Here is a 23,384-nt window from a genome sequence, read left to right as displayed (position 1 = left end):
ATCTTGGACTCAGGTCTTTTACTTTTAACCATTTTAGGAAAAAGAACCTTTTTGAAAAGGTAAACATGTTTCAATTCTCACAGAGCAATAGGCTACAACAAGGTCGTATACTCTGTGTTATTGTGAGCATCTTATGTGCATTGTGAATTTGATAACCTCTTAGTGCCAGCCCCCTAAAAAATACTACAGTGGCCCAGGATGAACATGAACATGTGGCCACCTCTTATGGCTATTATACGGTACTAAAGAATACAGTAATAAAGAATTTCTTCAGAGAGAAGTTATACCTCTCCCTTACCTCTCCCAAGCTTTATAGGTGGTTGGGGACTTGTGAAGTTTCACTTTCAAATAAAAAGAAGTTAATTTACATATCTGTATAACTTGGCTCAGAGTTAGGAAGGAACATGGCAAATTGCTTTCAGGTTTGCCCACCGATTCTTCTCAAGTGGCAGAACTTTAAAGAAAAACACCCTGTTTCCTCTCCAGCCCAGCTGTGGTACTCAGCAACCATTCACAGACAGCTCAACCGATTTCAAGCTTTACTTAAACAGCTCACCTGGGAGTTATTTTAATGCTTCCAGTTCAGTTTCTTAAGCTCAAGAAAACCTTTAAGCAATAAAGCGCCATTGCTGACTGCAAAGTAGACTCCGATCTGACTAATGGCTTTCAGTGTATGCTGGGGTGCATGGATACAGTATAGGAGCAGATTAGGCACCAGCCTTAGTACTATGTCTTTTGGTCTCGCAGATACTGTTACTAGCCTGGGATTGGGCTTCTAGCTAGCCAGAGGAAGAATCGCTCTATGATTAAAGCACAAGAGAGAGTGTTGGGTTCAATTCCCAGCTCTGTTATAGATTTCCTGTGTGGTGATGGGCACATCACGTAAGTTGAATGTGTGTCTTTTCTCCCTCTGTAAAAACCCAGAAATGTGGGGCTGTAAGGAACCTCCAGAGGTCATCTATTCCAGGCACCCATGCTGAGGCAGGGCCGAGTATACCTAGTCCATCCCTGTTTGTCCAGTCTGTTCTCAAAAACCTCCGATGACTGGGATTCCATAACCACACTTGGAAGCCTATTCTAGTGCTTACCTCTCCTTATAGTTAGAAAGCTTGTCCTAATATCTAACTGAATCTCTATTGCTGCAGACTGAACCCATTGATTCTTGTCCTACCTTCAGTGGACATGGAGAACAATTGATCACCGTCCTCTTTATAACAACTCTTAACATATTTGAAGACTGTTATCAGATTCCCCCTAATTTTTCTTTTTTTCAAGACAAAACATGCCCAGTTTTTTTTAACCTTTCCTCATGGGTCAGGTTTTCTAAACGTTTTATAATTTTTGTTCTCCTCTGGACTCTCACCAGTTTGTCCACATCATTCTTAAAGTGTGGTGCCCAGAACTGGACACAGTACTTCAGCTGAGGTCTCACCAGTGCCGAATAGAGCAGGACAATTACCTCCCGTGTCTTACATACAACACTCCTGTTAATACACCCCAGAACGATATTAGCCAACTGTATCCCATTTTTTAATCATATTTAGTTTGTGATCCACTCTAACTCCAGATCTTTTTCGCTAATACTACTGCCTAACTAATGATTCCCCACTTTGTAATTGTGCATTTGATTTTTCCTTCCTAAGTCTAGTACATTGCACTTGTCTTTATTGAATTTCATCTTGCTGATTTCAGACCAGGTCATCAATTTGTCAAGGTGATTTTGAATTCTAATCCTATCCTGCAAAGGACTAACACTCCCTCCCAGCATGGGATCATCTGCAAATTTTATAAGCATACTGTTTACTCCATCAATGGAAATATTGAACAGGACAGACCCAGGACAGACCCCAGCAGAACCTCACTAGATATGTTCCCCCAGTTTGACAGCAAACAATTAATAACTACGCTTTCAGTTTGGTTTTTCAACAAGTTTTGCATCCACCTTATAGTAATTTCTTCTAGACCACATTTCCCTAGTTCATTTATGGAATGAACCTTACCAAAATCAAGATATCACAGCTACAGCTTCCTGCCCCCTTCACAAGGCCAGTAAATGGGGTTATAGTACTTCCTTTCTCTCACCCTTCACCTGTCTTGTCTATTTAAATTATAAACTGTTGGGGGCAGGAATTGTCTCTTGCTATGCCAAGCACAAATAGGCCCTGATATTGATTGGGACCTCTAGGCACAACTTTAATGCAAATAATAATAACAGCCACTTGAGGCACAACAGAAAGTGTAGGTGAGGAGGAAAGGAACTAAAGGTCAGATGTCTGAGAAGAGAAAAGCCAGGAGAGTTGTGGAAGTGGAAGCTGGGGAACTTGGAGAACAGTAAATGTGTGTCCTTTTCTGCACGTACTGAATAAGAGAAGCCTTCTTTTTGTTTAAACTTGGACTGTAGCTTAAAATAGGCCTTTCATTTATTTGTCTGTTTAATGTATTATCTACTTGGCAAGGACTATTGTCTGAATAGATTTATTCTACCTTTTGATTACTTCTGGGGCAACCCGAGACCATGAATAAGTGTGCAAACAACAATGTGAACTTAAACCGGGAGTTGATTCTACGAGCTGCTGAGCATACTCAGTTCCCATTGACTGCAATGGAAATGGAAGGTACTCAGCACCTTGTAGGAACAGGCCCTAACTCACAAAACCTCCTTCTCATGGCTGTGCAATCACGGCCATCCCAGGCTGACTTTGCTGCTAAAGCTTGCAGTGATTTTAAACACATACGGGCATGATTCTTATGTATGCAAAGAGCATTTTTCATCGCCACAGCAGTGTAAAGCTATTTTAGTGTGAAAGAAAATCAGGCTCATATTTGTTTACAATAGTAGAGGGAAGGGGTTAATGATTTGATTGTCTTTCCTTCTTTCTTCTGTGGTTTCTTCCATGCATGTCTCATTTATATAATGCCTATTTGCAGGATCGTTAAGTAAATGGCATGCTCTGATTACATAACTGGTGTTGTCATACATATGGCTTGTTAGTGATTTAAATAGGGGCATAACATAATCAAAAAATCTCAACTAGTCAAATCAAATCATTGCTTTAAATCCATATTCCAAATCTATGTAATGAAGATAAAATTTGCATCACAGTTCCCCACATAAGGTACATACTAGCCACAACTTCTGCATGTGTATATCTTAGTTTTGCAGGACTAGAAACAATTCTTAAAAGTAAGCCACATTGTTTCTATTTATAATCCTACCACATTTAATGTATTTGTTGTCACTAGTTTTCTTTAGGTCACTTCTAGAAACATTTCTTTCTATTTGTTTCCCTCCGTATTTGTATTTGTTCCGGTTGTTAGTCTGGACAAGCAAATAATGTAATATAGCACACATGGAAAAAGTAAAAACCTATGGATGAACATTGACATAGAGAATATGAAAGATAAAATACACATAAACAAAAGAATATTAGATTAAGTACAAGAGTTCTGTACAGTGATACAATCAAAGCCAACCAAAGAAGGTCAAAAATATTATGAGAGAGACAAGATGGATGAGGTAATATCATTTATTGAACCAACTTCTGTTGGTGGAAGAGCCAAGCTTTTGAGTTACACCACAGAGCTCTTCTTCAGGTCTGGAAGAGGTACTCAGGGTATGTCTGCGCAGCAAAGAAAAACCTACGGCTGGCCAGTGCCAGCCAACTTGAGCTCAGGTAGGGTGACCAGATAGCAAGTGTGAAAAATCAGACAGGGTGTGGGGGGTAATAGGTGCCTATATAAGACAAAGCCCAGAATATCAGGATTGTCCCTATAAAATCGGGACATCTGGTCACCCTAGGCTCAGGAGGCTCAGGCTGCAGGTCTGTTTCACTGGTGTGTAGACTTCTTGGATCAGGCTGGAGCCTGAGCTCTGAGACCCTCCTACCTCGCAGGGTCCTAGAGCCCAAGGTATATAGAGTCATAGACTTTAAGTTCAGAAGGGACCATTATGATTGTCTAGTCTGACCTCCTGCACAACGCAGGCCACAGAATCTCACCCACCCACTCCTGTAGCAAACCCCTAACCTATGTCTGAGCTATTGAAGTCCTCAAATCGTGCTTTAAAGACTTCAAGGTGCAGAGAATCCTCCAGCAAGTGACTCATGCCCCACGCTGCAGAGGAAGGCAAAAACCCCCCAGGGCCTCTGCCAATCTGCCCTGGAGGAAAATTCGTTCCCGACCCCAAATATGGCGATCAGCTAAACCCTGAGCATGTGGGCAAGACTCACCCGCCAGACACCCAGGAAAGAATTCTCTGTAGTAACTCAGATCCCACCCCATCTAACATCCCATCACAGGCCATTGGGCATATCTACCGCTAATAGTTGAAGATCAATTAATTGCCAAAATTAGGCTATCCCATCATATCATCCCTTCCATAAACTTATCAAGCTTAGTCTTGAAGCCAGATATATCTTTTGCCCCCATTGCTTCCCTTGGAAGGCTGTTCCAGAACTTCACTCCTCTGATGGTTAGAAACCTTTGTCTAATTTAGACATGCCTTCAGAGTGTCACAGCTAAATACAAGGTGGGATAGATTGCTAAGCATAAAGGGTTAACACATATTGCGGGAGACCAAAATTAAAATGAAGTGGGATATTAGCACATCTGCAGTCAGAGGACAAAGGAGGGTTAGCAGGTTACAAATTGTTGTATTGAGTCTTACAACCAGTGTCTCTGCTGAGCCCATGTTTTTTTGTGTCTAGCAGCCCATTAGGAATTTAAGTTCCCAGATTTTGAAGGTGTTGTGCAAGTTTACTTTGAGGATGAGGACTAAGAGATGAGATATGGAGTGATTGCTTTCTGAAAAGTGTTCACTCACAGGTGATAGTGTTTTTGTCTTTTATCATATTTCTGTGTGAGTTCATTCAAGAGCGTTGTGATTGTCAGACATCACCCACATTGTTTTTGGGGTATTTGGTGCACTGGATGAGGTACACCACGTGTTGTGAGAGGCAAGTGCAAGACCCATGGCTCTTGAAAGGTGTGTTGTGGGGGATATTGATCATCATAGCAGTGGCAATATGTCTTCAATAAAAAGTATTATGATATTCAGTATGGATTCATATAAGATAAAATAATATTTCCTTATGTAAATAAAATCCTTTATAATCTTCTCATTTTATTTGCAAGTAGCCTGCACCCATATATTGTACATACAATAGTTCAATTGTACCTCTTAAAATAGTTCAGTAAATTTCTATAATACTCAATAAACATCAATGCATCTGGAATCTCCATGCCATCACATGGTTTTCCAGCTCCTTAGATATTTGAAATCACTGGAAAATCTCAAGTGAACCATTACTGGCACTAACTGGAGAATTAGTGATAGCAGAGAAAATATGAGAAATTCTCCCAGAAAGGGTTGGAGTCTCTTGGACAGAATTATATCTAGATGAAAAAATTTCAGTTAAAAATTACCTTGAGACCCTTTTATTGTACTCTATACTCTGTTGTGGTTTCATAATGTTTGATATACAGGACAAGCACTCTGAATGATAAAAGTCTAAGTGGTGTTTCACTACCACTCAATGAAAGGACACTCATGATAAGGCTTACTAAATTCAAGATCAGTTGGTTTTTTGCTGTTAGATTTATTAAAAGAGTTAAGTGCAAATAATGTGGGTACTTGTACTGTACTTTCTTAAATCCCAAACCCTATGAATATAAAATCTAAAATGTACACTGGATATATTTTTGTTAAAACTATCAGTGTGTGTCTTCTCTGTGCCTTTCAGAACTGGGGATATCATGCTTTAATTCCTCTGATTTGAATTCATTCACACTACCTCTTTCACAGACTTTTGGAGACCCTGTGTAGTGAATCATTAGCATGATTATTATTTCAGCCATAGTAAAATTGCACATCAACACTTAGCAAATGGGGGGAAATTGCATTATCCAATTGGAATAATTTCCTACTATAATATAAATGTTACCCAGGCCATGTCTTTGAAATGGATACTGATTCTTTAAATTCTTTCCTGTCTGTTTCAGGAAATAGTGAGATCCTGTTGATAATGAAGTACAATGTGTCTAAAGTTCACTTCTAAATACTTGGCTCTTTGCTGTAAAAGTCATCTGCATTCCCTTTATAATTCTGAACCACCAGAGATCTGCCTAATCTTGGAGATCTGATCCAATATCATTCAGAAAAATCCTTGATAATAATTCCACCATTCAGATCAGTGAAAACACTAAAGCCTTACTGCTTGTATCTTCTTAAAAATATCCTGAGGCTGGGGAATAAGACCTTGGCTTATGAGTTTGGAGATTTAGCTGTTTGCAAATAAAATGATTATTACTATTATTATTCAAGTTCTTAATCAACACAAGCAAATGGCATCTATTTGTTATCATCCTTTCTACAGAAGACAAAGGCTCCAGTCCCTATGGTGCTGACTGCTGGCCCCAAGTGGTTGCTGGATGTGACTTGGCAAGGAGTAGAAGACAACAAAAACAACTGCATCGTGTACAGCAAAGGTAAACACAAGCTGATTTTCTTCTGCTTTCTTTGCAAGGAATTAATGACAGCATGGAAACATACCCATTGCATAAGAGAAAGCAAATTGGAGCAGTGTATTTTTCCCTTGCCTTGTATATAAGTATTTCTTATTCCCCTACTTCACATCTTAAATAACATTATTTTGCTATCTTTTAATAATAAAACCACCATGTTCTGTCTAATATATGAAATGCTTTTGAAGCAGAGAGGCACCACTACTCAGGTAGATGCCAGATATAAAACATCGTGCTCATTTCACCCTCAGAGTCAAGGCCTCATGGGAAATATTAGATCCATATTGTGTGTATACTCTCTAAGTGAGTTCTCCCTGGCTTTTTTACATGTCATATCAGTTTGCATTGCTCCATGGCATATTATACTGCAGACTGTTACGTGAAATCTTGCATGCAGTGTAGAAGTAGCTGTGTGAGTCCCAGGATATTAGAGAGACAAGGTAGGTGAGGTAATACCGTTTAATGAACCAACTTCTGTTGGTGAAAGAGACAAGCTTTTGAGCCACACACAGCTCTTCTTTAGGTCTGGGAAAGGTCTTGAATAAGAGCTCTGTGTGGCTTGAAAGCTTGCCTCTCCCATCAACAGAAGTTGGTCCAATAAAAGATTTTACCTCACCCACCTTGTCACATGACTCGTGGTTAATTAGAAAAGTTTGGACTTCATTGAAACCGTTACATGGATTAAGAATTCATGTCTGCATGATAATAGAAAATAACAGCATCTAGCTTGCAGGCTCATTCCCTTTGACATTCCAGAGTGTGACATGAAAATATGTTGAAGTTATTTTTGGTAAATTTTCTGTGCAAAGATAGAGTATCATGACGTCATATTGTAATGCGTGGATGAAATGCATACCACTGCCCCCTTCGGGATGGAATGTCAGGCCTGCTCAAGTGAGTGTGACTGCTTTGCAGCCGCACAAAAATTATATAAGTAGGCTTGGCAGAATTCATCATATATATATTAATAATTTCAACAGATAAATCAATGTTTATTTTTAAGCATTTTTTCTATTTTATCAATTACATTTTCACAGTTGTGCAAAATAATGGGGTTTAAGCATTTTTCCCCCCATTTTTATCAATTTAAATGTTTGTAGTTGTGGGAAATCAATGGGGGGATCAGACAATAATAATTTAATGACAGTAGTTGTTAAGACTCAAAAAGTTAAAGCTTTATAACTGCTAAGCACAACAAAAACCATAAACTGTCAACATCATATGTCAAAATATGCAAAGTAAATATATTGAAATCAACCTGTAATAAGTTCTCAAGAGCATTTTTCTTACTTTGCCTATATGTACATTTCAATTACTATTGATGGAATTATCTTTTAGTTGGTTTGTGTGTGTACAGTGAAATCAGTATTTACTGACACTTACCAATAAAAATCTAATCCTGCCAAGCCTAGATACAAATCTAATTATTCCCATACTTAATTTCTATTTTAGCTCAAGATGCAAAGACTTTTGGATCAAAAGGCTCTGAGTACAATCCACAACGCCAGGTGTGTGGTATAGTCAGCAACCATGTACATGATGTCTCCATGTTTAACCATGGATACGTTACAGTATTATAGGAAAGCAGTACATGGCATGGGAACTACCCATCAGCTGTTGCTGGTTTTGGCTTTCCCAGGCAAGATCTGGTTGCAAAGCTATGATTCTCTATCCTTGTGTTCAATTTCCCAATCTCAGTGCTTTGTGAATACTTCAGAACTTCTTCTGCTCTTGTTTAATTTCTTTTAGGTTTTATGTCTAACCAAACAGAGCTACTGAGATCAAAGATTTGTTTACTGCGACAACCTAGTGACCATTTCAGCATCCAGGAAAATAAGCACCCATATCAATATATTAACACACAAAACACTAATCATAACATCAAAGACTCCTAAAAACTTACTAGAAACAATTACAACTTGTTCCTATAATCATTGCAATTTATATACTTATAAGAGGATTGCTTTTAAACTGCCACAAGCCTTTGAAAGTTGAAACGCTGAAAAAAGGGAATTAACATGTTCAAAATGAGTTGCACACCAGGGTCTTACAAATTCTTTCTGTTATAATTACAAAAGACCAATACATTAATTCTGTAACCTGCAATACCTGAAATACCGCAGAAGGGGATCCAGTCATGCTTCCTTAGGAGCATTGTGTTGAACTGCCCAAGTGGGAAAATTTGTGAAGTATTGTGTGTGTGGTATGGCAGAGCTTCTTATGCATTGAAACCACAATTTACTTTGAATAGTGTTAAACCTGTTTCATGGACAAACGTTTTGTGGTAGAAACTTCTGTTATAATAGGAATTTTATTTCACTCTTACATATCTTCTGAAAATTCCCATAAGACAGTGTCTTGTCAAGTACATAAGCCTGCTGTAAATATTATAATACTTAGTATATATACAATATTTTACAAACATTAACTAATTGATTATACAGATAAATTACTATCTACATGAACACATCTATTGTAATATGGAGGGGTTTGGAATAAGGAAAACTTGTTTCAGTTTGATGTACAGTTACTCTGAATGAAAGAAAACATTGTTCATTTAATTAAAATGCACCCTATTTCACTTAAATTATTATGTTTGTTATTTCATATTTCAATACATGGTCACATAGTATTGAAAGGGTAGCTCTATGGAATTGTACTGCAAGGTATCTTCTGTACTGGCAAGAGAAACTTTGATATCCCATCTGCATTATGTAAACACATATTGTTACAAAAAATATGTGACAAAAGTCTGAATCATAATGGTAATTGTCAGGTAAAAATCTGCAACTACATTAATTGGACTTGCAAAATAGATCAGAGATATGTGGAATGTTCGCTGCATTCTCTACCCACTGCACAGTTTGGGCTGGTATTCTGTGGTTCATTAAGCACCCAATCCTGCAAATTCTCAGTGCCCAGAACACCAATGGCATGCAGTGGGTTTTCTGAGTCAGAAGGACTTATGGGACTGGACTTTAAAACAATGCCAAATATAATATTCTCAAAATAAATAAGTACCATAATGCTTCGTTCTTCAATTTGCATTACAACGTTTTGGATTACATTGCTTTGATTTGTGTTGACTTTCTGTCTTCCATACTGTCAATACTTCAAATATAATAGTGTTAGGTGTCATTAAGTTGTAATTTGATGTTATGTTGCAGTTTTTTGGATGGTTTTGGTTGTTTTTCTTAACTGCCCATTGTCATTTTAGAAAGTAGTTAGCTAAACCCAGTGTGGGCTGATTCGGTCATGTCAGAGGTTATTCTCAGTATACTCAAGATAAGATGAGCAGACTGAGCTGGCACATTCCAAAGAGCAAAATATCTCTGAAAATCAGCTAATGTTAAAAATTTAGGGTCAAATTTTGCACTTAGAAGTTGCATACATCTCTAGTTTTGTGTGCATCTGAGAACAGAGTTTTGCCCCACGTATGTTATATGAACATAGGAATGGCATTCTTGATTGCCTGGTCATTAGAGACTGTAATAATTAAAGTAATGTTCATATTGCAAATAGAAGGTGTAGGGGAGATTTTCAAAGGCACAAAGGGAAGGTAGGTGCTCAACTCCTATCAAAAGTCAATGGGAGTAGGTCACCTAGCTCTCCTTTTTGCCTTGGAAATTTTCTGTAGTATTTGTGCTTGGTGAGTGAACATGAATTTTATATGTTTATTTAGAGATATAGGTTTGGATATAGGAAACATAGGTTTCTTTATGTTTATATAGTGGAATGCATACTCAGTTTCCAAATACTGACCTGTGACATTTGCATAGCTTGCTTGTATTTTTAATGTTTGGGTGTCTCTGTTTAACTCTCATTGACTAAACTGTGCATTCAGATAATACTCAGTATGAGCAGACTGTGAATGAGAAAACAGCTAATCATTCAAGGTTTGAAGGCAATGATATTTAGTATCCTTTCAGGTCATGTGTGCATCAGCATTAAGACTAATGGTGAAAGCAAAAAGTGTCCAATTAATGCAGTTTAAGCAACTACACTTTTTTGCAGATCGTTTAAATTTTTCTTATTTTTGTATAATGTAAACTTAGTTTAAAAGACAAGAGAAGACCATTTTAAAACTACATTTAAATCCAAAAATGTCCTGTTTTATTTGTTTTAATGATCAGTTAGAAACCACAAAGATAAACTATCCAGTAGGAACTCTCCAATACATAATAAGAGAAATTTTAAAACAGATTTTAAAAATTGTGCTTTACACAGACTTGCAAATGTGTTCTTTCAAACAATAGAGGTTGAATGATTCAAAATACAGCTGCTGTTGAAACAGACCGAGATGGTATTTATGCATGAACTGTATGTTCATAGCAACTTAGTGTACTTGAGAAGCAGCCATGCCTAACATAGGATTATGCAAAAATTTGGGAGAGCTATAAAATTGGATCTATGAATCCATCCACAAGCTAAGAAAGGGCTGAGGTATTACGTAGAAATCTTCTGTTAGGAATTTAAGAAAATTAAATGGGACTGAAAATAAGAGAATAGAAACAATGTGCAAAATACAGTTGCACAGACTGCAATGCACACTCACATAAACACATTTTTAGGTGCATTACTTAAACCATTCTCACTTTCATATGGAACATATGGATACTGTATGTTTAGTGGCGTTGTTAAAACAGGGTGCCTGTACAAATATTTAGCTGTGGGAATTATAAAATCATAAGGCGATTAAGTTAGCTAGTTGTGAGATTCCAATATTGCTTTTTAAATGACTTCAGGATATAGGAGGTGCTAAGGTTATTATCTGTTATCAGGAATACAGTGGAATTGTACGACTGGATAATAACTAAACAACTGACACAATGTAAAATTACATTATCAGTGTGTTAAAACAAAATTGCGCCCTAAAGGAGTCTACATGCCAGCTCAGAGCTGCAGTGTAATTATGCTTAACTCTGATAATTAAAATACAACGGAGATCAACAGAATCATTTTCATTAAGAAAATTATTAATGATGGTGGTATAACAGTAATTGATTGCAGAGCACCACAGGATAACTCCATGCAGTAAAACCAACATGTTTAATATATGTCTAAGGCCGCTTGGCTATGTTGCATAAGACTGAGGGTGTTTAACGTTCATATAGGAGCTGTGGAGCATGTTTGTATATGAAACCAAAGATCATAAGATGGCTGCTTTTAAAACTACAATTTTGATTCAAATGGCTATGTTCTTCAGGAATGGTTTGAGGTCAGGAATATTGGCCGACTGGCCTTAGAGCTACTGAAAAAGAGCCATCTACTGGCCCAGTTGTACAGCAACAACTCAAATATTTCTTGAGTCGTCTGTCATTTCATTTCATGTTATACATTGGTTGTTTTTACATTTATGTTAGTGATTTACTGATGTTATTTCATTCTCTGCCTGGCCTTACTGAGTAGCTTATGCCCTTAGTTATTACTAAGAGGATGCAGCAGAAAAAACATTTGTTCTTACCCCACTGCTATTCAAAAATTATAAATGATTTGTTTGTAAATAATTCTACAGAGTGATATTGTTAATTGCCCCAGTAGTGTTTGATATGTGGTATTAAATACCATGAAAACCTGTATTCCTCCACAAGTGAAACTGCAGTGACTGCTAGCTGAGAGTCTAAAACAAAATACAAAATCCCAGTTAGAAAGGATGTTGCCTTAGGGTAAGAACTAATAATGCTTCATTTTATTTTTGTAAATACAAAAATGGAAAAGAAAAAAATCTACTGAGGAATGATTCACAACATAGCTAAGGCTTGGGTGCTTGTTGTTCAAACAGATGTTACTATTAAAAGCTGCCCCAAAATGTCTATTCTCTGATCATAATGGTGAACAAGTCTGCTAGGGTAGATTTACAGGATGAGATCAGTTAAAATGATGGATACCCACAATGAAAGTGTGCCATGTAGCCAATTTATAAATAGGCACTGTTAAAAAAATAGTATAGGCTAGGGGACAGAACTGGGTACCAGACTCTCATGAGTGCTAATTTCAGCTCTGCTAATGACTTGCTGTGTGCCCTTGAGTAAGTCTTTTAAACTTTATGTGCCTTAGTCTGTAAATAATACCTCTATACTGACCTCACTAGTGTGCTATGGGAGTTAATTAGCTAATTATCTAATATGTATACAATGCTTTGAAGATATACAACTGTTGTAAAAGGGCTAAGTTACTCTGCAATACAGAACTGAATATTATTTTTAATAAACTTTTCTTGTTTAAAGAAAATTTAGTCTATTTTACCTTTGTAGTGAAGGCCACTTTACAATAGGAGAAATTTTAATTTTTTTCGATAGTGACATAGGATTTCTTTCTTGTGGTTGTTCTGTGAAATTCTTAATGGCATATCTTTCTCCAGCAAGTGAGTTTTCCAGTAGCAAATGCATTTTAAAATTTCAGCCAACACAATGTTAAATTGCTGAACAGAGGCATAGCATCAGGAACCCTAATGAGGCATAGTTCAAATATTCTAAGGAGTTTAAATGCTGCTGCATTAGGATATGAGTGTATTTGTTGTGGATCAAAGGGAAAATTGTTTAATAGGCCAAAGGTTAACTTGGAGCATATACTTCAGAATTCTAGGTGTTGTTTCACATATTATTAAAAGCATATTTTGTTTAAATCCCTATGTGTTTAAATGTAGACTGTTATGTTCTGTGTAGACAATCAGAATGCAGTATCTGTTGAGAGAATGTTAGTCCCCATGGACAGCCTCTATTAGGTAAACATGCCTTCTATGATGTTACAGATTTCTTATTGGCTATTTGTGTGTGAAAGTGTGTGTGTTTAAATTTCTCTCTTTGTAACTCTCTGATAAATTGTAAAATGCTGTTGCCAGGAAAAAAATAACAGAGAGTGTGTGTGCAGTGTACATGTATAATAATAGCAGTGTCCAGTCCTTCTCTGGACTGACTGGAATAACTGATATGTGTTGCAGGAATGGGGCCTGAGATTCTTTCCCACCCATTTAGCACTAGGGCAGTATACCCTCATGACCACTAAGAGAAAGGTTAGCAAATGGGCCATGACAAGTAGAAAGGATGTACTGGAAGGGCACCATTCATGGTGATCCTTTTTGGAGAATCATTGACCTGGCAGGTTGGCCAAGGAACCTTCCACACACCCACCCCTGCTACACCCCATGTGGCATCAGCAAGCAAGGCAAGATATTGTATTTATTGTTTATTTATGATAACATCTACTGTGTCTTGGGTGCATTCCAGAGAGACAAGAAGGCATGAACAGTGCCTGCTCCATGGAACTCGCAATCCAAAAAGGTTTGGGGAAGGGAGAACAACAAATAGTTTTTCTTTCATTTTTTACTTAATATGCTTGTTAGCTGGTTTCACTGTAGGGATCCATGAGAAAGGGAATTAAATATGGAGAGGATAGGGTCTTGTGAATGACCTCAGAAAGGCTGTATTGTATATCTCTACTGTGTGTCTGCTGTATATACCTAAAATCACACGCTTAATTCTTCCAGGCCCTCTAGATGTTAGTCATGTATTTTGCTTGTCCAGAAATGCAGCACAAAGGAACTGATATAATACCTTCATCAAGCAATTCATTATTTGTGCATCATTGAAATGTCAGCCATATGTTAATTTTGGGTTGTTTCCTTTTTTGGTAGTATGTGCAAATTTTTGCTGTGCTCTCTACAAATATTGGGACATTTATTTCATTCGTTGAGAGCTGAATTTCTTTTATTTTCAGGGAGGGTTAACTACAGAACACTGACATATGACTTCTATGGAATAGTAGACTTTGGGAGTGGAGCAGCAAACAATGCCATGAACTGGGACATTTACTCTTATGCTCACCCATGAGTGTATCTTGGGCACAGAAAACAAGCACAGTTTGCATTGCACAGTGGAGCCTTTTGAAAAGAAATACTTCTTCAAATTTAGATCCACTTGCAAAAATTAAATAAGATAATCATGAAAAGATTTCTGTTATTAACCTCAGTATGTGTGGAGAGTGTATTTCCCCCTGATTTTTCTAAATAAGTTTCAAGGGAAAGAATTGGTACTTAATGAGAGCCTTTTTCATTTCCCTGCCCCGTCCCCAGCTACACACTAGGTATAAAATGTGGTTTATTTTACTTTTACTTTTTACTCTGTTCTCTTTTATTTTTCAGACCCTTATGCTAAGTAAATACTTGGGGTTGGGGAAAACCACAGACCTCATGACCCCTCTAGTTTACAGAGTGTTGGCTGTCATCTTCCCTGCAAAGCTACAAGGGGGAAAAAAACAAATTTGCTGAGCCACACATTTCAAGTTGTTGACAACCCCATCCACAAGAAAACAGAAGAAAATATATATGCACTCTGTCCTGTCAAAAGGCTTTCGCCTTATCTTGAGAGACTGTCAGGGCAGGAACATCATGGAATGGACAGGAGTCTATTAAATTAATAAGCTGCTGGATGGTGTCTGGAGAGTTATGATGCTCCATAAATCCAGTTTGATCATGGTGGACAAGGTTTAAATCTGAAGACTTCTAATACACATCCAGTTCTTGGATTGGATTTGAAGTTTTGTGCTAGAGACACAGAGATAGTCCTGCAGCTTATGAATTAAGATTTATCATTTTTTCATAGTGGTTTTTTTTCAGTTCTTGACAAAAATGAAAGCACCTTAGGGATCCTGGCAAATGTTATTGCTTGAAATGAAAGAGCTGTTGTCAAGGTGAAACCATGACCTAGAAGCCTAAAATCAAACTTGGTCATTCTTTTCAAACAGCCCCTTTGGAGCTGAATGTAAAAGGTCTATGTGGAAGAAAACAGGCCTGGATTTATCTGTAGCTGGTTTCATAGGGATTCCTGTCAAATAATGCTAGTCTGTATTTATGACACAAGGGAAACTAATGGTGGCAGGTATGCCATATAGAAATAGAAGGGGGAAAATCTAGAAATATATTCTTCATCCATTATAGAAGGTCTTGTGTGATAACTGTCAGTATGATATAAAGCTTCTGTCAACCTTACCTTCCAAATACATGAAGCTTGGTTATAATAGTTAAGAGAAGATTCTTTCATAATATTCAAGATGCTTATCTATCAAAAAATTAGTTTGAAATGTAACACAAAGTAGATATTGACTGTATACGGCAAAATAACTGCCTGGAAGAAAACATTGAAATCACTTGAATGTATTTGGTTTCTAGCTGGTTACAAATAAGTCAGTTATTGCAGGAAGGAAGGAATTTTTGTCTCTAGTCATCAACCTCAGGCAGATGATGTAGAATTAGGTCACTATGGTCATTTTTTTGTTAATTTGGAAACTCAAACTGGTGACTGTTGTGCTTGCTTATACAGTTCATGGCATGACTAGCATTTCTAGCTTCTCAAATTACCCAAACACATATGTGGCCTTACATAATTTATTAATTAGTAATACTTAGGATCTGTGGTATTCTTAAAAGCATTTAATGCTCATTTTGTTCCCATTGTTAAATTACAAGCTTAAAGAAACTGGTTGGCATTAAAAAAGGATAAAATATTTTGTATGCTGAAAGAAATGCATGGGTCACATAGCAACAGTGGGGATTGTGCGATATGTTTTCTGCTCATACAAGTGGATTCAGAGCTCTAAGAAGTTAGAAAACCTCTTGTAGTGAGTAAGTTTGTGTTCTTTTTTAAAAATGTGGCCAGCTTTCAAACCTGAGTCATGCTCTTACCTGTTTGCCTACCATCTACTACTAGATTGCCTGCCGATGTAATGTAATGTTGGATATTCACAAGGGACATACCCTGTACATAGTGGAGGTATTTTTTTCAGACTACTGCTACATCAGGCAGCGATGAGATGCTAAGTGTCAGTGAAGAACAGAATATCAATACCTCACCTTATACCTTCTTTTTAACCAAGATATAGTGAAATTCACTACAAACCAGCCATTTCAATCACATGAAAAGAGCTCCTGTTAGTAAACTGAAAACAATTATGGAAATGGAAAAATACCTAATAAATTGTAAACAAAATTAGGTGAAGATTAAAAAATAATAATTATAGCCTATGGGCCAAATACTGCCGTTCTCCACATGAAGTTCCAGTAAATGGGCTATGTGGGCTAAGAGGGGCTTTGGGAAAAAAGGAATCTTCTTACCATAACCTGGGGTTTTGGTGTGTAGTAGTTGTTTAGCTGCTCCACTGTCTCTTTTACAGCCTAAAGGCTGTAGTGGGAGAGGGTGCCCCTTTACATCCAACAACAATGGGCAGGAGGTTCAGCCTGTATATCTACCTAGCAGAAGGACCCATTGTCCACTGCCCTCTTCTGCTCCCACCATGTCCCAGCATCTCATCCTTGCTGCAGAAAGAGGAAACAAAAGATCCTCCCTACTTTAGATTGCCTGCATCGGGCCTGGATCAAAGAATTCTATTTTCTTCATACTGGTCCTCCCATTGGTTACCGTGCATTTGCCTTGCCAAACAGACTGCTGCTGGAGATGTGGGTCTCCTGGAACCACACTGTCTCTCACGTTTGGGATTGTCCCAAGATACGGTCCATTTGGCTAGAAATAGGTCAGAGGATAAATATGATAATGGATACCTCCTTAAAAATTACTTCCCAGAACTGTATTTTGGGATATGTCCCATCATCCTGGAAACTCTCCAGTGGACGGGAAGGTTGGTTCTCTAGAGCAGTGCTTGCCAAACTACTCACATTGCTTAGATGGAAGAGAGATTACCTCTAGGGATAGAAGCTTTTTACAGAGACTTGGCTAGCCTGGCACCTAAAGAGCAGGTAACAGTTAGAAAAAGATAGACCTTGGACAAATTTGAAAAGATTCGGTCTAACTTTTTAGAAACCTTTGATTCATTCCTAGTAAATGGAATCCGATAAAGTTCTCCTTTCCCCTCCCTGTCCCCCTTCCTTCCTTTCCTTTCCCTCCCTTCCCATTCCTTGATTTGTACTTCTTTTGTCTTTTTTTCTGTTTTCTCATTTTGGGGAGGGGGAATCAATAATAATTATAATTGTATATATGTATATAAATAAAAATATATGTACAAAAGACAAAGCCTTGCAGTATTCAGGCAGTATGCAATCCCGCAGCCAAACTAGCTGCATGTTACCCATTCATAGTGGGACTTCCAGGCCCCTTACAGAGTGTTCCAGATTGTGGACCTATTGAAATAAATAGTGTTAATGAATCCTTAAAAAATTTCTTTTAATGTAAATTTCTCAGTTCTCGGAGATGCCTCTGCTAGTTTAAACATCACTTGCGAAAAAGAAAGTGAAATGTATAGAAAAGTTGCAACCTGCTTAAATATCTCTTAAACATATGGGTAATGACTCCTTATTATTGCAGATTGTGCTGGGAAGGACCAAGCAGCTCTCTTACAATGGATTTTTTTTATGTGGTATAGAAATGGAAGGAAGAAAAGGAGTTCTGTTTCTTTTCAGTTCCATTCGATCAGGGTGTGCTCAGCAGTAGTGGCACCAACAAAGAAACAGCTACAGCACACCCTGACTGAACAATATGAAGAGAGGATTTTGAAATATGGGCTAAGTTATGATACGGAAGGAGTTTTATTAGAAAGTTGCTGTGAGTGAATGATGATCCATATTTCTGAACTGGTGGGCACTGTTTTGAATTGGAGCTCACTATTGGAGGAGAAACTGCCTTGATACTTTCTAGTCTAGTGGCTGAAGTCAGACCTTGGCTGAAATGTTTCAATCAAGCCTTAAAAGGCTTGTTCACAAACCTATCACCATAGCTGCTTATGATTAGGCAACTCCCTTCTTTAATTATCCAAAACCAAATAACAATCATCTATAACTTCGGAAAGAGTCAGGAATGGAGACAGAAAGAGAGAGAGAGTAGTTTTTAACTAATTTTTGCAAAGTGCTTTGAAATTGATGGATAAACAAGCACTATTATAAATGCTATCTATTAGAAGTAGTGGAAGTATTAGTGGTAATAGTAATTTAGTAATTTATCAGGAAAGCACCATTTCTTCAAGAAAAAGGTAATGGGCAAAAGGATTCAGGTAACTGAGGACAAGAACAAAAACTACATCTTGGGGTGTGGACCAATCTAAAAAGAATGTTGAGAGCTTAGATGTAATTAGAGGACAACTGAATAAGAACACTATCAGACTTTATCAGAAGGCATTAGTAACCCCTGCCGCGTCTTGTTTATGGAATTCTAGAACACAGTCAGATAATATGTGCAATGCTGCCTGTCATTACCATAATAAACAATATCACATTTGTTTGTAATGATAATTCTGTAAAGCATAACACATAATTGTCTAGGTGAAAGTTTCCCTTTCCAATTGTATTGGTAAAAATATTGCTGAACAAATATGTTGTTGAACAATCAGGCCAGAGAATAAACTACATAAAAGCAGAGAAAAGATATTTTTGAGAAAGCCAAGGATCATTCAGCTAACAGGAATTGACTGATATGCCCTAACCTTCAACTTGAACCTACGATGAACTAATGCAGCTGATCTGTTAGCTGAAACAAATGTTCAGAAATGTTGGAACGGAAGCCTATGAGACATGAGGGAGTGAACTGGGTCTTTGGCCAGCCAAAAAGTTCACTGATATTATATGATGGGCAATTGAACTTAAAATACAAGATAAAATAAATTGTTTTGCATTGGAAAATGAGACGGGTGGCATAAACTGAGCATAACAATTATACATTCTTTATTAACAAACTGTTCTTTTAAAAGTTAACAGGCTGCTTTCTTATGATGGCTGCATATGTGTATTAATGGAGTTAAATTACAAGTGCTTTTAAGTACATTTTCAAGTTACAATTATATGAAAACTTAAAAATAAGACTGACAGGTTAAGACTAAACCAGTCCTGTGAGTAACTTTCAGTGGTATATTTATCATAGGAGCAAATTAAGTATCAAATACCAACGATATTTTTCAATAATTTAGTTGGGTGTAGAATGTAGTCTGAATTATGGCTGAGACTTTATCTCCCATTCCCTCCTAAAATGGAAACGAATTACAGCTAAATGAGAGTTGGCTACATGTTCAGATACCCATTCTCAGAGAGCTTTGTGGATCAGTGCTCCAGGAACTGTTTACTAAGAAACAAAACTGCTTTGAGATGGAAGTGCACTTCATTTCATTTTGATGTTAAGTAGACGGGTTGGACAAAAAAATTGGAATTATTTTGATAACCATCTTAAGAATTACCAGCTTTGGCTGTTTCCAGAGAAATCTCTTCAAAATGTAAAATCTGGGCCCTTCAAGAATACATATTAATTGTTTTTCTTAAAGTTTACACAAGGCTGCAGATGATATCATTTAACTCCTTGGGGTATATTCTCCCCTCTTTCCATATACCTTGCCTGGAGCCCCCTGAAGGTTGTGAGCTCTGCACATGGGTCAAGGAAAGAATATGTCTTTTTTTATGTGTGCATTTTTCCTCAGTTACATCAACTGTAGTATGACACATACAGAAAAAGAACCCACTTTTCCAAATGGGCACAATATGATGATTTTTCATGCAGCATGTACAGTACTGTTCTGTCTTTATGATATGCAGTACATTTCCTAATTTACACCTCCCAGAGTTTCGTTTCAGTTACAAAAGTGAATGTGTCCTAAGCAAGATTCTTGGATTCCATGTTTTTGGATTGAACTGAATTGATATAGCCTGTGACATATAGAGGGTTAAATTTTAATAAAGATACAACTGGTTTAACTCAAGAGGTTGAAAATGGATTCTAAGTTCAAATCCAGCCTCACTGAGTTGCAAAGCTTTTATCATTTGGGACTATTGGGACTTTTATCATTTGGGACTCTGTTAAAAATGGGGTGTCAGTCTAGTTTCCAGTGGTCATATATCCACATTATAAAAAGCACTAAAATTGGTACCAACTGGCAACACTGTGGTTTTCAGCAAAGAGGACAGATATTAAGTGGAGACATACACTTTATCCTGTCACCTCTTAGTTCCTGTCCTGCAGAATATGGTTGGGTTTCATTGGCAGTTAGTGTGGGGAAGGTGGCACTGTCACTGCTGTGCTTAACCTCTTTTGTGGAAAATTAAAAAAACAAAATTCATTTTCCATGGTTGGTAAACAGGCATAAAATTTACAAAGGTTTTAAAAATAATAATACTTTATACTTCTGTGGCAATTTTCATCCAAGCTCTGAAAGCACTTTACAAACATTACAAAATGTTAGTCTCACATTAACCCTGATAGTTAGGTAAATCAACAGTTCTCAACCAGGGGTCCAGGGCCCATGGGGGAGCCGCAAGCAGGTTTTATGGGGTCTGCCAAGCAGGGCTGGCATTGGACTCATTGGAGCCCAGGGCAGAAAGCCAAAGCCCCGTTGTGCAGTGCTGAAGCCCAGGACCCTTAGCTCTGCCACCGGGGTTGAAGCTGAAGCCTGAGCAACTTAGTTTTGTGGGGCCTCCCTGTGGCATGGGGCCCTGGCCAACTGGCCTGCTTGCTACCGCCTAATGTCAGCCCCAGCTCTTATATGCAGAAAAACAGTTATTATGGCACAAGTGGGCCATGAAGTTTTTATAGCACGTTGCGGGGTGTCTCAGAAAGAAAAAGGTAGAGAACTCCTGAGGTAAATCTTATTATCCCCAGTTTACATCTCAGAAGAATAAGATATAGAGATATTAAATAATTTGCATGAGTATTTTGCAGAATGGGGAATAGAACACATGTCTTACATCTCAAATGGGTATACGTTCAACACAAGACAATCCTTCCTCTCACTTAAAAGATTGTTCCTCAATTGCACAGGAGGAAATTAGGAAATTGTATGAAAATCAAATTTTAAATAGGTGACGCCCAAGAGAGCAAAATCTTTGGTATGGCCAAAAGAAAAAGAGCAAACAAAATGGATGAGCTGGTAGGTGGCCTTTCCTTTAAGAACGTAGGTACAGGTTCCACAGTGCACACTGTGATTTCAGAGTTAGCACTGGATTTTAATTTTTAAGAATTTCTTGATTATTGCAAAGCCCCTATAGTCTAAATATTTGAAGCGCATTCAGGGTGCAATTCAGGAAAGCCCTCAAACGTGTTTATATCTATCCTCATTTAGAAAAAGCATTTAAGCACATTTTTAAGTGATGTCCTGAATAGGGATGTTTTCCTGAAATGTTCCTATTTTCAGGAGTTAAACATACACAATGGTGCCTCAATTGAATATATCGAATAAAATTCTAAAATGTTGTGTTTGCGGTTTTGCTTCTCTATGTCCCTAATGTCATGCCTATAATGTGCTCTCTGAGAATCTAACCCTACAGATTAGTAGGAACTGGTAGATGGAGTTTCATTTGAGCACACTAGCCTGGCAGAGAACTGTTAGTAGAAAATTGCTGTCAACGCCCCTCCTCCCCCCTCCCCCACATCTTTTTTTGTTGTTTTGTTTGGGTCATTTTGGGTCATTGCTTTTGCAGTTGCAATTTTTGGTTACTGTTTTCAATGATACTGCTTACTAGAGAAATAGAGACTCCCTACAGTATTTAACAATAAATCTGAATCTAATTTTCTGTTTTGGAAATGAGCCTATCTGATTTCAGGTTTATACTATGAAGAGGGACACATCTGATTTATCAAACAGTATCATATTTACTTAGTAACAACTTGGCAGATACTAGTAAAAGATTGGCTTTGATTCATAATACAATGGACTAGCAGTTAGCTATAGCCCATAAAACCTACCTGTAACCACACCATTTAGTCCTACACCAAATAAGTAAAATGGATAGAATATGTAACTCATAATATCAACTACAGTGTTTTCATATGGAGATTAAGATCAAAATGTGTTGTTATTATTATTACTATCTGCAAAGCTACAATAGTGTGCTCAGCAGTGTAGCGAATAAATATAAAGAAAGTGTCCTCTCTGAACAGCTTAGGGTTCAAGAACTTTATTTTATCTAGAATAATAGTCTTGTTTTAGTCTTGTCAAAAGTCATTCACAAATTTTAGGCTTAATATATTTGTGAGATGGAACATATTGTACGGCTTCATCTCGGCAGTGATAGTTTTCTGTGTAAAACAGAAACATGACTGTCTTTTTCCATAACTTTGAAGCAGGTGGACCATGCCTAAATGGTATAAGGAATGGCTGCAAATGATTTTGGGGTACTTTCAATATTCCTAATGTAGTCTCCTTTCCTGACTCTATACACATACTTTAATATCAGGGGGTCTCAGTGGACTTCAGTGTAGTCCCATTTGTGTAAAACTGGTGTAACGGGGTAGAGAATCCATCCCATAGTTTTCCATACTGTCAACCTTAGTTGAACACCTCAGTTTGGTCCCTGGCTCTTCAGGAATGCAGGGGACAGGAGGCATGTAGAGGTGATACAATGAGGGTGAGCCTCATGTCACTCCTGTAGCAATCCTAGTTAGCCTATATGTTATATAGTGTTAATTATAAGGGGATCATAAAGATGCTGTACATAGCCCTCACTGCAGGAAGAAAGTAGTCACAAAACAGGGCACATACATATTCTTAACACTTTCCTGGTCCCTTCATCTTGAATCCTAAATGTGGTGTTACCAGATGAGCTGGTTAGGAAATGGAAGCTACAGAGAGAAATTAAATTGGAATTGTTTAGATTTAAGGGAGACTTGTACTGGATAATAAGGGGCTGCCAAAAAGAATTTTTAAAAACACTGAATTCCAAAATTTTCTTAAAGTACAGTTCACATTGCTTTTGCTCACTTTTGGAAAAAAAATGGATATACCGCTCTGTTTCAGAGTTTTTACTGTAGCCTAAGTAATTTAGCACTCCAACACATAGAGCTAGTGAGATGTATTGCTGAGTAAGCACTACAAAGCATCATGACATATACCACACACCATCAAAATCTATTCATAAAATACTTCAGATAAAATAAAATAATGTA

At 37.5% G+C, this 23,384-nt stretch overlaps 1 protein-coding gene across 4 annotated transcripts in view; it reads left to right on the top strand.

The window, feature by feature from the left end:
• Positions 1-23,384, top strand: part of ZFPM2 (zinc finger protein, FOG family member 2) — a 440,899-nt gene that overhangs the window by 303,894 nt on the left and 113,621 nt on the right. For all 4 annotated transcript variants that reach the window (XM_043539194.1, XM_043539196.1, XM_037892134.2 and 1 more), the window contains one exon: positions 6,375-6,486. In XM_043539194.1, coding sequence (XP_043395129.1) covers positions 6,375-6,486 — 112 coding nt within the window. The remainder of the gene's footprint in view (positions 1-6,374; positions 6,487-23,384) is intronic.

The sequence above is a fragment of the Chelonia mydas genome, chromosome 2 (assembly GCF_015237465.2).
Source record: "Chelonia mydas isolate rCheMyd1 chromosome 2, rCheMyd1.pri.v2, whole genome shotgun sequence".
NCBI lineage: Eukaryota > Metazoa > Chordata > Testudines > Cheloniidae > Chelonia > Chelonia mydas.
Note: the sequence above shows the minus strand (reverse complement) of the source record. Positions and strands in the feature narration are given on the sequence as shown.